At 58.2% G+C, this 13,697-nt stretch overlaps 1 protein-coding gene across 1 annotated transcript in view; it reads left to right on the top strand.

Annotated features, from left to right (window-relative positions):
- The first annotated feature begins 1,434 nt into the window (after positions 1-1,434).
- Positions 1,435-13,697, top strand: part of ADGRA2 (adhesion G protein-coupled receptor A2) — a 34,583-nt gene continuing 22,320 nt past the window's right edge. Inside the window, exon 1 of the mRNA XM_001915625.6 lies at positions 1,435-2,120. Coding sequence (XP_001915660.6) covers positions 1,858-2,120 — 263 coding nt within the window. The 5' untranslated portion in view covers positions 1,435-1,857. The remainder of the gene's footprint in view (positions 2,121-13,697) is intronic.

Here is a 13,697-nt window from a genome sequence, read left to right as displayed (position 1 = left end):
AATCACTATTTATTTATCTTTGGAAGTTGAAGGAACCAGAGCCTGCAACCGGGAGAGACTGGTGGAGCCAGAGAGAGAAAGTGAAGAAGCGGGCGTCGGGGCCCAGTGTCTGCAGCCAACAGGCAAAGAAAGAGAAGTCGCTTCCCTGCACTGGGGGTGGGAGACTCAGCTGAAGGGCCACCGGACCAGAAGAGGTGCCACCCACACCAGCAGGGCCAAGAGCACAGAAAGAAGGTGGCAGTCACCGTAGCAACCACTTGGGTGGTACAGTGAAGGATGGGGAACGGGAGTCTTGCCCAGGGATCCCCCAACCCAGACAGCCTGCCCCTCAGCAGCAAAGGCTCTATTAAGTGGCAGAAGAGTCAGCCTTTGAGGGGAAACTGAGGTAGCAGACACACTGGGCCACACTTCTCTTTTCCCTCTGTCCCCAGCCCCGTTCCCAGCTTGCATTATAGTCCTTCTAAAACCCACAGGCCATTTTTATCCCCATCCTCAGGTGGCAAGTTCAGACCCCGCCCACAGCCACCAGCCCTCTGCTCATGGAAACAGAGTGGCCCCTCACTCACTCATCCTCATGCCACAACTCACGCCCATAAATTAGAGGGCAGGCAGGGCCCCATTCAGACCCCAGAGATTAGATACCCCAGGATGTTAGGGGTTGTGTCCAAAGTCAGACAGAGCTGTCTAGAATGAGGGTCTCCTGACTCCAAAGCACAGTGCTCTTTCCACGCCCTGGCTGGCATAGATCCCTGCTTTTCCTCTTCTCCGCTTCCCTCATTCCCACTGCCCCCCAAATACACACATGCACAGGGAGGTGGAAAAGATAGGAGGCCAGAGCTAGCCGGTCTGCCTTGGCCTTTGACCCCTCCTTGACCGAATGACATGCGCGCCCCGCTGGGCGAGGTCAACGCAGCCGCAGCCGAGGACGGCCTGAGCCTCCTTGGTCTCCGGCTTGTATCCTGCAGTGGTTGGAGCAGGACTGTGAGAGGGAGAGCCGGCGTCCAGACCGGCCCATCAGGTCAGGGGCCGAGGGAAGCCCAAGCTCAGTAACCCCAGAGCAGAGAACAAAGTTCAGCCCCAAATATGGAGCACCAGACGTCTCTGGCCAAACCCGCAGGTCACTGAAAGCCCGGAAGCCTCGGGTGCAGGCGAGATGAGCAGGGGCGAGGGAGGGTTTGTGGAAAGTGGTGGCGGTTGGCTTTGAGGTCTGAGACGGCTGGTGGAGAGGAAGAGTCCCGGCTCGGGGAGAGCGGCGGGAGGGAGAAGGAGTCGAGGTTCAGGGCGGTGCACGGGCCACGCGGGGCCTCAAGCCGGCGGGCCCGCTCTCCTCCGAGGAGGGCAGCGGCCTGGCTGCGGATCGGGAGGCGCTAGGGCCTCGCGGATGGACGGGCTGGCGAGGGGAGGGCGCCCTCCGGGGAGGCGGGCGGGGGTGGCGGCGGCGGGAGCGGCGCCGCGCCGAGCTGCCTCCATCCATGGCACGGAGCGGCGGCGGCGGCGGCGGCAGCAGGAGCCCGGCGCGATCCGCTAGGTCCCAGCCCAGCGCTCGGCGAGCAGGCGGCGCGGAGGGGCCCGGCCTCGACCGGCCCGGGAGCCCGGCGCCGAGACTCGGGCCGCGCCGCCGGGGTCCGCCTGCGCTGCGCTGACAGCCGCGCCCGCGTCCTCCCCGCCGGGGCGCGCGCCGGACATGCCCCCGGGGCGCGGCGGCGGGGACCCCAGGGCTTGCCTCCGCCCAGGGCCCCCCGCCCCGCCCTCGGGCGCCCCGGGCCCCCGCTGAGCACGCCTCCCGCACGCCCGGGTCCCTCCGGCCGGCGCGCAGACGGCCCCCAGCGCTGTCGGTCCCCGCGGGGCGATGGGCTGATGGGCGCCGGGGGACGCAGGATGCGGGAGGCGCCCGCGCGCCTGCTGCTGCCGCTGCTGCCGTGGCTGCTGCTCCTGACGCCCGAGACCCGGGGCGCGCCCGGCTGCCCCGTCCCCATCCGCAGCTGCAAGTGCTCGGGGGAGCGGCCCAAGGGACTAAGCGGCGGCGCCCCCAACCCGGCGCGCAGGAGGGTGGTGTGCGGCGGCGGGGACCTCCCGGAGCCTCCTGAGCCCGGCCTTCTGCCTAACGGCACGGTTACCCTGTGAGTACCCTACTTGGCCGGTCCGGCCCGAGCCTCGACGGGGTGCCGAAGGGAGACAAGACGGGAGGAGTGGGAAGAGGGGGACGGGACGATGCCGCCACTTCAGACACTTTAGGACAGGCCTGAGTCCTGGCGCTTGGAGAGGCAGAGGAAAGTTTAGGGCTCCAGGAGTGTGGAGGGAGGAAGGGGCTTCGGGGAGCGGGTGCGCCCCCAGAGAGAGGCACTGCAGGCGCCCACTCACCTGCGCAGGTGAAGTGGAATGCGTGCTGGCAGGACCCCCACGCCCCTCGAGTTTCCAGCCTGGCTGGTGTTGCGGACTTGGGGACCTACGGTGAGTGGGATGGGAGAAGGCTCAGGAAAAGACCGACGCCCGCGGTCCAGTAGGTGACCGTTACCACGGCGGACGCGTCCGGGGCCGGACTGGAGGAGTCTCCCAGTTCACCCGGCGGGCCTGGCTCCTCCAGTGGGGGGCGCCCCATCCGTCCCCTGAGCCTGCCAGTCCCGCTTCCAGCCCGTCTCCATGGGGCAGGCGGGAGGGCGGGCTCGGAAAAGTCTGTCCTTGGGATGCGGGCTCTTCGGTCTGAATGAGAGCCGGGCGTCCCGATTTCTCTTGGGCCCCTCTGCCGCCGCGAGCATCTGTGATGTGAGCCCTGCGCTAGGTCCTGCAACCCTCCCTCTTCCTTTTCTCCTCTGAATACAACACGAGCTTTGGCTGTTTCTCGATTGACTTCCGCGCGCAAAGATTGCGAAGAAAGAAACCTGGCTGAGGGGAAGGCGGCTGCCTCCCAGCCTCCTTCCGTCATCCCGTTTCCCTTCTCAGCCAGCGCCTTATTAAGTCCTCACTTTGCTGGCAACGAGCGCGGCTCTTTGCGCCGCAGCCCGACCCCAAGCCTCCTGGATGAGGGTCTGAAGTCCCCGCAACCGCAGCAGAATTAGCGACCCCTCCCCACCGCAGCGATTTCCTGTGCTGACCATGTGCTCGGAGCTCCACGCACGCCGTGGAGTGGAGGGTCCGGCCCTAGGGGTGGCCCCTTCTTTTCCTGCCCTGGATCCAGCCTACAAGCCGCTTCCCCTTCCCTGTCCTCCTGACCCCAGTGGCGACCGTTTCCCCACCGCCCCTTGCCCGGGGTTGGGGCTGGCTCACAGTCTATCCGATTGTGTCCAGAACAATACAGTAACGCCTCTGGTTGGGTGAGTTCAGAGACTGCCTGCTTCCTGACAGGACACGACTGGTCAGCCTCTGACGTTGGCCGCCTGGCCTGCATTTTCTCCAGCTGGGGGGTGTGCGTGTGTGTGTGCATTAGGTGGGTGGAGGTGGTGTGTCTGCTCTCTCCCACGTTCCAGCAGCTCAGGGATATGGCCATGGCCTGGGAAGGCAACTGTGGCTGCTCATTCCAGCTCCCTCTGAGTGTCCACTGGTGTTGAAGGGTCCAGACAGGCCTGGGCATTCCCCAGCCCACTCAGTTCTGGAAGAGAAAAATGCGTGCTGTGTGGATAGTTGGCCGGGTGTCTGTGCAAGTCTCCGCTGGGCAATGATAATTCAGTTCCGAGAGAGGTGTGTGTGTATGCTCAGTCTTGTGGCTGTGCTCACACACGTATGAGGGATGCTGTCTCTCTGCATGTCTGTTTGTTGGGATTAGAGAATCCTAACAAACTGAAGGCAGAAAGCAGGGGGGGGAACATTAAAAGGTGGTTTTGCAGTACATCTTAGAATGATTTGGCAACTAATGCTTTCCAGCCATGGCTAATTCCCATCGACGCCACTCCCGGGAGAGAGGGGGGCCAGCTCTTGGTGAGAATATATTGTGACAGGGTGGCAGCAACCATGACTGCAGCCTCACCTTCCCATCCCAAACTGTCCCCAGAGGAAGGGCCCCCCCTTTCATCCCAGGCCTAGCTGGCTTCAGGTACTTTCCAAAAGAACAGCCCTCTGTACCTGGCTGGACATCCTCACAGGGACAACAGACAGGGCAGGCCAGAGAAGCCCCTGAGAGCCTGCTGGCTTGTCAGCCTGGGGGTGACTGAATCCCAGCCACGGATGTATTTCTTAGGCTCTGCCCCCAGGCTCCACATAATCCTGCTTGCTGCTCCCCACCCCACCCCAGCTGGCTTCTGAAGGAAAAAGAGCCCAAGTTCCTCAGCAGAAGCTGGGCAAGCATTCTCTTCTCGGCGCTCCGTCTCCAGCACATGTGTCCCTAACCCAACAAGTGTCTTGAGGAAAGAAGGAACAGAAGGGTGGCAGCTAAGGAAGAGGCTGAGAGCACAGCAGTCTTCCCCAACTCCTCCTCCTTGCTCTATTTTTTTCCCACACAAATTTCCCCTCTCACCTTTTAGCCTCTCACCTGGTGCAAACGACAGGACTTGAGCCACTAGTTTTTGCGTTGTGGTTTACCCTCCCTCCTGCACCAGGTCCCAGGCCCCTTCACACCACCTGTTCACCTGTAGACTCACCTCGGGACCCCACCTTGGTAAGCCCAGCAGATGCCAGTGCTAAGACTGTTCAGGCAAAGAAAGTGCTGGAGGAGGGGCCTGTCTGCAGGGAACCTCCTGCGGCCCTTGGCCCTTGGAGGCCTCCAAGCAGTTCAGTCCTGTGAGCAGGCCTGTTCACCTCGCTGCCGCGCCTCCACCTCCGCCCTTATCTCCACTTCTGCCTTCTGCTTTGTAGGCGACTGCCCCTCACCCCGCCCTTTGCTTTTTTTCCTCTATTGGATTTTCATTTGCAGTTTTCCAGGAAAGCAGAACTCTTGGCTTCCTTCCTGATCCATCGGTCCCACCCCACGCCCCAATTTCACGGTGCAGTGCAGAGGGCAGCTGTGGCACGAATGCTCCTATCCAGAGCGGGAGACTGTGTGGGCCTCCTCTGAGAGGAAGGGCCTTGTAGGGGGTGGCTTGGACCCTCTGGACCCCCACCCACTCCTGGGCGCCGTTGACTGGCCTGCCCTCCAGTTCTCAGCTCTGGGAGTTAGAGCGCGTGGGAAGGGGACGACAGAGACTTCAAGGCAAGGACTGATATTAGACCACTCCAGAAGGAAATCTCCTATGAGGACCTCTCAGGACATCTGAGCAGCCCCTCAGAGGCGACCAGGCAGAGTCATAAATTCCTAGAATGTCTGTGCTGGAAAGGGCCTTAGAGACTAGCAAATCCAGCCCCTCCTTCTGACAGCTGAGTGGACTGAGGCTGGGAGGGGAGAAGGCTGGTGTCTTGCTGACAGTCACACACCAGCTGAGGCCAGCATCAGGATTAGCCAGTTGGGTTTTCTTAGCATTCCTCTCAGGTGAGGGACTCCCTGTTCACCTGGCCAGACTTTGGACCCAGTGGGCACAAAGGTGCTTTAAAAAAACCAGTTCCTTCCCAGCAGGTCCCAGGCCCTTGTGACCTGGGAACATTCCAAGGCTGGCTGGGGAGGGGGGTGGGCATGGGATGGGTCACTCAGGATTCTTCCAGAGTGGACAAACCCTCATCCACTCAGCTTCCCATTTCAGGGGACATTGCCCACCACGTAGGCTGCCCACATAGGGGAGAAGGGGCCTTTGCCACACAAAGCCACACTTCCTAGCAGTGGCTGAGTCCTCTCGCTGTGTTTGGTGGTCTTCAGGAGCACCATTGGGGGGGGGAGGGGCAGCCCCTTTACAGCCCCTGTGCTTGCTCCAGCCTCAGGGAGGAGGTTCTTGAGCACAGATCTCCCTCTGGACCTCCAGCTCTGGACTGGGCCCTTCCCTCAGTGCCCCTCACCCCAGCCCCCAGGATTCAGCCAGGGGAGTTTGGGGCAAAGTGTGCCAACTGCCATGCACACAGCCTGAGGGGAGTGGAAAGATGCTGGCTGGAGGGGCGGGCCCACGCCGGCTTCTCCACCCCCTTCTCTTCCACCCTCTTTCCCCCATATGGTTCTCATAAGGTCTGGGCTCAGAGACAGCAGCCAGAGGAAGTGGCTGTGTACAGAGAGCTTTTGTGAGGGAGAGGGGGAGGGGGAGAGAGCAACGAGAAAGAAGGAAGAGGCAGGAGACAGAAGGTGGGAGGAAGCCTGGAGGCTGCAACACACTCCCTGACCCTCCCCGTCCCTCTCAATGAGGCAGGGTCTCCCTGCAGCCCCCCTCCCCCATGTGGGCTCCTGGACTCCCACCTATCTGAAGTGAGGGGCCCAGAAGAAATCCAGGTCTCTCCCTGACTCTTCCCACCTACCTGCTGGGGGAGCTGGAGGCAGCCGGCCCCTTCCTCGCTGTCCTGGAAACTCCTGCCCCTTGGGCTCCCTCTGGTGCAGGATGTCAGGGTCCATGGTCCCGGCTCAGGGCCAGCACTGGGCAGAGAACAGAGCCCTCTGGGCTCACTGGTTGAGTCCTCATTGCACCGAAGAGACTGGAGATGCCATCGTGCTGTGCTCCAAAGACAACACATACCTATAATTGAGCCCCACAATGGGACCAGGACCCACAACTGGTCATTTGGCCTGAATTATTCAGAAGCGTGCATGAACCCAGCTACTCCTGATCCCCAAGGAAGTCCCTTCCTGCTGGCTAGCATGGATCACCCCTCTATGTTGGGAATGGGGGGGCAATCCCCTAGTCCTGGGGGTGAGTCTGAGAATTTCCCCCAAAGGCACAGACAAACCAGTGTAATCTGAACCTAACCATAAATTGACCCTTAAATTTGGGGTCATGTTTTTAAAGGGAGAGAGTGTTTCTAAGTTTATGCCACATGGGAGTCATTGGGATAAGAACTCTTTCCTGAGAGAGAAAAAGTTCCAGCCACTTCTGGGTTGATCCTTGTCCTTCCATTCAGTGGGCTCTCCTCACCAAAGCCCAGAGAGGGGAGGCGAGTTCCCCAATGCCACACAGCCTGAATCAGGACCCCTCACTCCCTGTCACCCTGAGGTGGAGACTGCCCCGTGCCTCCCTGGGACCAGACAGAGAGCAGGGGTGGAGAGAGGAGGGAAATGGCCCTGGGCTGAAGGAAAATCCGGTGACTGCTAGGAAGGGGCTGCTCCGAGGGGCTGTTTATTTTCATTCCCCCAGCCCAGCTGCTCTGTGCTATTTAGAGCTCAGACATTGACAGGACAAAGCTGCCTCCTCCCCTTCCTCCCTCCTCCGGGGGGCCCCCATCCTTCCCAAACTCCAGAACATTCCTTTGCTTTTAGGACTTGGTGATGGGGGTGGGGGAGCAGAGAAACTGTGGAGTGTAGCTAACCCGGGCAGCCTCCCAGGACCCAGCTTTCCCAGCGCTGGGAGTGGGGAGAGGTGGGATGGGGGAGCAAAGGGGTGTGCAAGATGGATGGGGCCAGGTGAGGGGCAGGGGAACCAGTCTGTCACAGAGGAGCAGGGAACAGCCGGGGAGAGAGAGAGAGCGGCCTCAGGAGGGAGTTCCAGCCTGAACTTGAGGGGCCAGACGTCTCCCAGCTGGAAAGGGAAGGGAAGGTCTGAGAGCGCCCACCCCTTACCCCCACCCCCACCCTCACCCCAGAGCTCCTTGCCTGCTGGAACCGTGCGGTGTGGCAGAAACTCTAGCCCTCAGGCTCCGGGAGACTGGGTATCCAGGTTGGGAAAAGCCATCAAATATAAGTCAGTCCAGACCTTTCTTTTTCTGAGAAGAAACCCCCCAGAGAGGGGCTGCCCTGCGCAAGGCCACACAGCTCCTGGCCAGACCCCAGGCCTCCTGCTCCCATCAGCCTCTCCCCACACGGACCACTCAGAGACATCATCCCTGGGACAGAGCAGGGGAGATACACTAACCCACTTCCTCCATGTATCCACGAGCCAGGGAAAAGGGGGCCACCCCCAATGATAGCCCAACAAGTGCAAGTGTACCTAGGGGACCACTGTATGAGTTCACTGTGCAATATTTGAAATCAGACTGACTCAGGAAAAGTGAGACCTATGGTCCCTAAAGCCTTCTTTCCAATGTTTCCTCTCCGTCTCCTGCACCACACACAGCACAGCTTCGGAACTATGCGACCCCTATGGGGAAGGTGTCCCAGAGAACTGTACCCTGGAGCCAGGTCAGCTCCCAGAGGGATGGGACACTCTCCAAGGTGTCACGAGTGAGCTCTGCCAGGACTGGCCAGGTCGGGGCACGGTGAGGGGGAAGTGGCGGTAGGAGGAAGCTGTCCCCTGATGTGGGAAAACTGGGGTTCAGCATCTCTGTCCACTGACCACCCCCACCTTCCCTGGAGCTCTGCCCCTCCACATACCCATCCCTTCTTTCAGCCAGCTGTGTCCGGCCCAGCGCCAGGAGGTGAGTAACCTGGGCTCTGCCCTAAAGGGCCTGACAGTCTCATCTGGAGACTAGATACAGGCTCACAAAGCAGGGCAGGATCAGGGCCTCAGGGCTCCCAAGGAAAGCATCCGGGGTGGAAAGAGTACAGGACTAATTTATACTTAGGTATAAAAGACTGATAACAAATTGATCCTTTCAGTTGTATTTGTACTGAAAAAGAAACCCACTTTCTTCACCCAAAAGCTTGGCTACCCAGTGGTGAGATTATAGGCCATGTGTGGAGGAAGTGTTTAAGGTGGGTTGGGAGTAACTTCCCAGCTTCCTCACATCAGGTGGACACACACATTCCGTCCTGACACACCTCCCTCCGCCTTCCAATAGCTGCTAGTGTAGGTTTGGAGAACCAACGAATGGATGCGTACATGTGAAGGAACACAGCAGACTCAATTCCTTATGTTCAAGCTAGGGTGCTGGGGGCCCCACGTCCCCATCAAAGCACACCTTCCACCTGTCCCAAACACTTGGAGCACCATTTTCAGGCTGCAGACTCCCTCAGGGTTAGTCCTCCCCTTCCCACCCCGATTTCGTGCTTCTGCCTGCTCACCACCAGGATGGGATGCCCTTGTAGAGGGCAGGTCAGAGAAAAGGCACAAGAAGGCCCCATGTGTAGGAGCCATGGCAAGACCTTGACCTCAGCCCTGCCTGGACAGTGCAGCTTCAAAGCTGAGATCAGAGGTTGTCTCAGGACAACCCTAAAGCCTGGGGAAGGAAGGCCCTATGGGTCCCTTTCCTACCAGCAGGTGTTCAGGGCCGACTGGACAGGCTTCCAGCCCAGGGAAGGGATTGCAGACAAGCACAGGGACGGAAGGAAAGGGAAGCAACAGGAGGGCAGCCCTTGGCCTCAGGGTATGGGTCAGAGCAGGGCCTGTGGCCCAGGGGCTGTCTCACGAATGGAGGCCTTACTGTCATATCATCCATTCTAAAATGCACCCAGGTCCTTCGTGAAACGTAGTTATTGCTAATTGACAGAGTATGGCATTTGGTAGTTATTTAGTTAAGCATTTATTAATTTCCGTTGTGTAGCCTTTATATTTCAGAGGCAATGATTTTTAGGTTTCAGACATCTTTGCGAGCCCTGGAAATGCTCGAAGGCCCTGGGCACTGTGCCTGCAGGAGGGGCTGGGAGGCCAGTGTCACCTCGATGGTTCAGGGCAGTTATGGGCCTGAGGCCTTTTTGGTACCTGCAAGGAGGCCACCCTCCTCCCCCTCACTGATGGTCTCCCGAAGACACCACCAAGGTGCCAGCAGCAGGTGTTGGAGACCAGGCCTTCCCAGCCCAGACAGCTTGGCGATGGCCTAAACTCCAGGCCCTGACTCCCTGGAGAGCATCGATTCCCCAGTGTCCAGACATGGGGCCCTCACCTCTGTGCTTGTTGGGGTGGGGCAGGGGGCTGACATCTATGGCTCTTCCTGTACGTGTGAGAACCATTTGCGTCAGGCTTGTGCTGGCCCCACACGCCACGGAGCAGTGCCCACACGACCCCTACGGGGTCATCTTTGATGTCGGGCTGGGATCTGGTGAGTTCTTGTGGCTGCCCAGAGGCCGCAGAGCCTCCCCGTAGACGCCAGCCACTCGCTCCCTTGGCCTCCAGCCTCATTAGTGGTAACTCCTCTTGCTTCTCTTCCCTAAAATAGGACCCTAGCTAGGAGAGAGTTCTGGAATGGACTTGGTGTGCCCCCTGTGTTTGGCCAGACTTCAGACTCTGGGATGGAGAACAGAGGACTCCAGGGACTGGCCCCCCTTCCTGTGAAAATTTGATGTTGGAGCTGTAGACAAGGAGGGAAAAAGAAGCTGAAGATGCTGGGCTGGGCGAGCCAGAGGCCTGTGAGGCGGGGCTGGCGGGGCTGGCAGGGCTGGGAAGGAAACCCACCTGGCTAGCTCCCTGTGCTGTTGCAGAGGGAAGAGCTCGTGCAGGTTGAGAGAGTCTGTGGGGGTGGGGGTGGCCATTAAGATGGGGTCAAGACTGACACTGTGTCTGCGACGCTAGACAGAACCATGGGGCGGAGGCTCCCTCCTTCCCCGCCCAATCGCTGGGGCCTCCCTGACCGTTTTCCTCCCATGAGACAGCCTAGAGTGGTGGGAACATTTTTCTTCTCATTGGATGAGGCTGCGTGTGTGTATTTTCATCTACCCCATTCGCAGCCCTGTAACTGCCAGCTTCCTACCTGTCCGTAGCAACGCCAGTCCCAAGCACTTTCTGTCCCAAATCACTGCCCCCTTCCTGACCAGAGCCACCAGAGGCCCCTCTGGAGAACTGAGCCAACAAGCGCAATCAAGGCCATTCTCTGGATAATCTGGGTCTAAAGTAAAGTTTCCTCAGCCTTGTCGAGGTTATTAAGGTCAAAAGATCCAATTCTGGGTTTTTGGGGACTTGAGTCATACAGATAGCTGCCTGAGGTCTGTCCAAGAGCTGGAAATGTGGCGAGAACGCAGGAGAGGAGGACACACTGTTTGCCTGGTGTTCCTGCTTGTGTGCGTGGCTTAGAGGGCGGGCGATCGGGGACGTGTTCTCTGCCACAAGACAAATCTCATTTCAGGACTTGCAGGGCTGGAGTTTGCGTGGGGCCAGCCAAGCCGGAAGCGTGGGTTGCAGCTGACCCCCCTTCTGCCCTCTCCTCCCCGGCAAAACAGAGGCTGCCTCAGAGAGAGAGGGGCCCGGCCTGCAGGGGGTCTGGGCTCAGGGCGGAGCTGGGTGGGACACCATGAGATGAGTTGTCCTGGGCCAGAGGCTTATCCCCACCCGCCTCAGGGCTGGTCCCCCATCTGTGCTCTGTTCCCACCCCACACACAGACATGCACACACCACTCCGGTTGCCTCGGTGTCTCTCAAGCAGCCCAGACTTCCTTCTGGGGATGTGCTGGCTACAAGGAGACTAGATCAGGGTTAAAGCCACTAGCCACACTTGGTGACTGAGCACCTGTAACCTGGCCGGCCTGAACTGAGTTGTGCTGGAGAGGAGAATACATACCGGATTCTGAAGGCTTAGTACAAAAACAGGGAAAATATCTCATTAATATTTCGTATATTGATTATGTGTTCAAGTGATAGTATTTTGGATATACTGGGTTAAATAAAATACATTGTTAAAAATAACAATTAAAAAAATTTTTAAATGTGTCTTCTAGAACATTTCAAATTACATATGCAGCCCACTTTGTACTTCTATTGGCCAGCTCCGGGTTAAAGAATTTGGGGTATGTGAAAGGTGTTCAAAGGTTAAAGGCCAAAGAGTCTGGAGAATGTGGGGCACCCCCGCAATGTCACCTCTAGACCTGTCTGGACAGGGTTCTCACATTAGAATCCCTGGTTTTAATCTTGAGGATTTGGGAGTTGGAGAATTTTTTAATTTTCTGTTTGCAATTCAATGATCTTTAAACAAAATCTTTTGTAGATAATTTTGGGATAATTTTTTATTAGAAGGCTTTTTCATAGTGTAAGATTTTCATTTCTAAAGTCAGTGTTTCTCAAACTGGAATCCTCAGACATATTCACAGAAAATGAAGTATTTTTTCCCTCCCTTCAACAGGTCTGCACTCTACTCAAGGTAGAGAAATGTTATCTCAGGCCTCCCCCTCCGTGGGCAGCGCTGTGACGATCGGCAGCCCTGTTCCTCTGTCCTTCCATACTCCCCACCTCTCCCCTGTGCCCCTCACACTCATCAGCATCCCCGTCCTTTTTCATCCCATGAACTCAGGGAGGGGGCAATGCCTAGGAGAGACCCTTGGGGTTGGGAGGGAGGCTGAAACGATGCCCTTTCTCCGCCCTTCTTCCTGACATTGCAGGACCCCTCCCTGACATCCCTAAGGATACTGAGGGGTCCTCTTGCCTTTTGCGACATTTAATGCAACCTCTGAACCTCAGATTCTGGGGGCATATGAAGAGAATGAACTGGAGATGAGGTGAGGCAGGCTTTGATTTAAGCCACACCGTCAAGAGCCCGTCACCTCTGAGGAGGCCACCCCAGCCCCACCAGGGCCTGAATGAGACAATTAGAGGCCCCGAGAACTGACAAGATTGTGACTTACCACCACCATGTGTCATGTGAAATAAAAGTATGAGAATAAAGGGGTTCCCAAAAGTTCTAATTGGTCATATAATGACCAAGGTGATATGTTTTTTGAAATATCAAGATAATGTTACATGTGTGTGTGAAGCACTACGGAAACCCAGCATTGCTCCCTGAACCCGTGCACACGGTCACCCTTCAGACCCTGCTGGGAAATGCCACCACTGGAGGGACTGTTAGGCCAAGACCAGAGGGGTAGGAGGGGTCTGTCTGGGAGGGGGGAAAGGAGGAAGAAGATGATGTCTCTAGCCCTTCTCATTGACCCAGAAAGCTCCCCTTCCACTCTTGCCTCCATTCTGGCCGCTGTCTGTCCTCCACGAGCCTCTTAAAGATGGAGTGGCTGGAACGTCAGATGTCTGGGGTCCTCTCTTCAGCCTGGCTTGGCAGAGCCACCCACCCCCTTCCAGGAAGCTTTGGGGTGGGTCCCTTTGCCAGCTCCTCTCATGCCTGGTCCCTAGCCCCTACCCTCTCCCGTACTGTCCAGCCCACTGGAGAGAAGGCCCCAGGCCCACTGCTAAGAGCAGAAGGGAAATCCTTTTCCTCAGCCCAGGGCAGGCAAGAGTTTGGGCTGAGAGGCTCATTAAAGCTTTTTAATAAGCAATTAACTCAAGGGATGCAGCCTTAGGCTGGTGTGGAACTCCCTCCTCCCTGCAGGGAGCCTGGCAGAGAAAGGCTGAGTGGGTGGGCAGAGTGGGTTCAGTCAGAAGCCTGGGGCCTTTTCTATCCTCCCCTAAACACAAACAAACAAACAGAAATCTGAGGGGGCAGAGGTGGAGGCTGAGGCCTGGGCTTCCCCCAGGCCTGCGGCTCTATCAGTTTGCTGTCCAGGTGGCAGACAGGCTTGGGGAGGCAAGGGCATTCAGGGCCCCTCAGCTGGGGGCCTTTGAGGGCTGGGAGTGGCCCCCTTCTGGTGAGGTCCTCAGCTCTCAGAGAGAGTGTTGGAGACCCTAACAAAAGGCAGCTCCTCCCACCTGTACCTGCTGGGCTTCCTGTTCCACCTGCCGGAGCCCTAACCCAGTTCAGGCCTTTAACTCACCACCATCCTCAGGATATTGGGCTGAGAGGGCTGGAGCAAGACAGAGCTGTGGAGGCAGGAAGGGGGTGCTGTGGGCTTGGCCCTGTGGTTCCAAGGGGTAAAGGGGGCATTGCAACTTTGCACCAGCTCAGCCCACCTGCATACAGAGCCCAAGGGTCCAGGCCATGGGGGAACCCAGGCCAGGTGAAATGTCTGCCTTGGCACT

Source organism: Equus caballus, chromosome 27 (assembly GCF_041296265.1).
Source record: "Equus caballus isolate H_3958 breed thoroughbred chromosome 27, TB-T2T, whole genome shotgun sequence".
Classification (NCBI taxonomy): Eukaryota; Metazoa; Chordata; class Mammalia; order Perissodactyla; family Equidae; genus Equus; species Equus caballus.
This window is presented reverse-complemented; position numbering and strand designations above follow the sequence as displayed.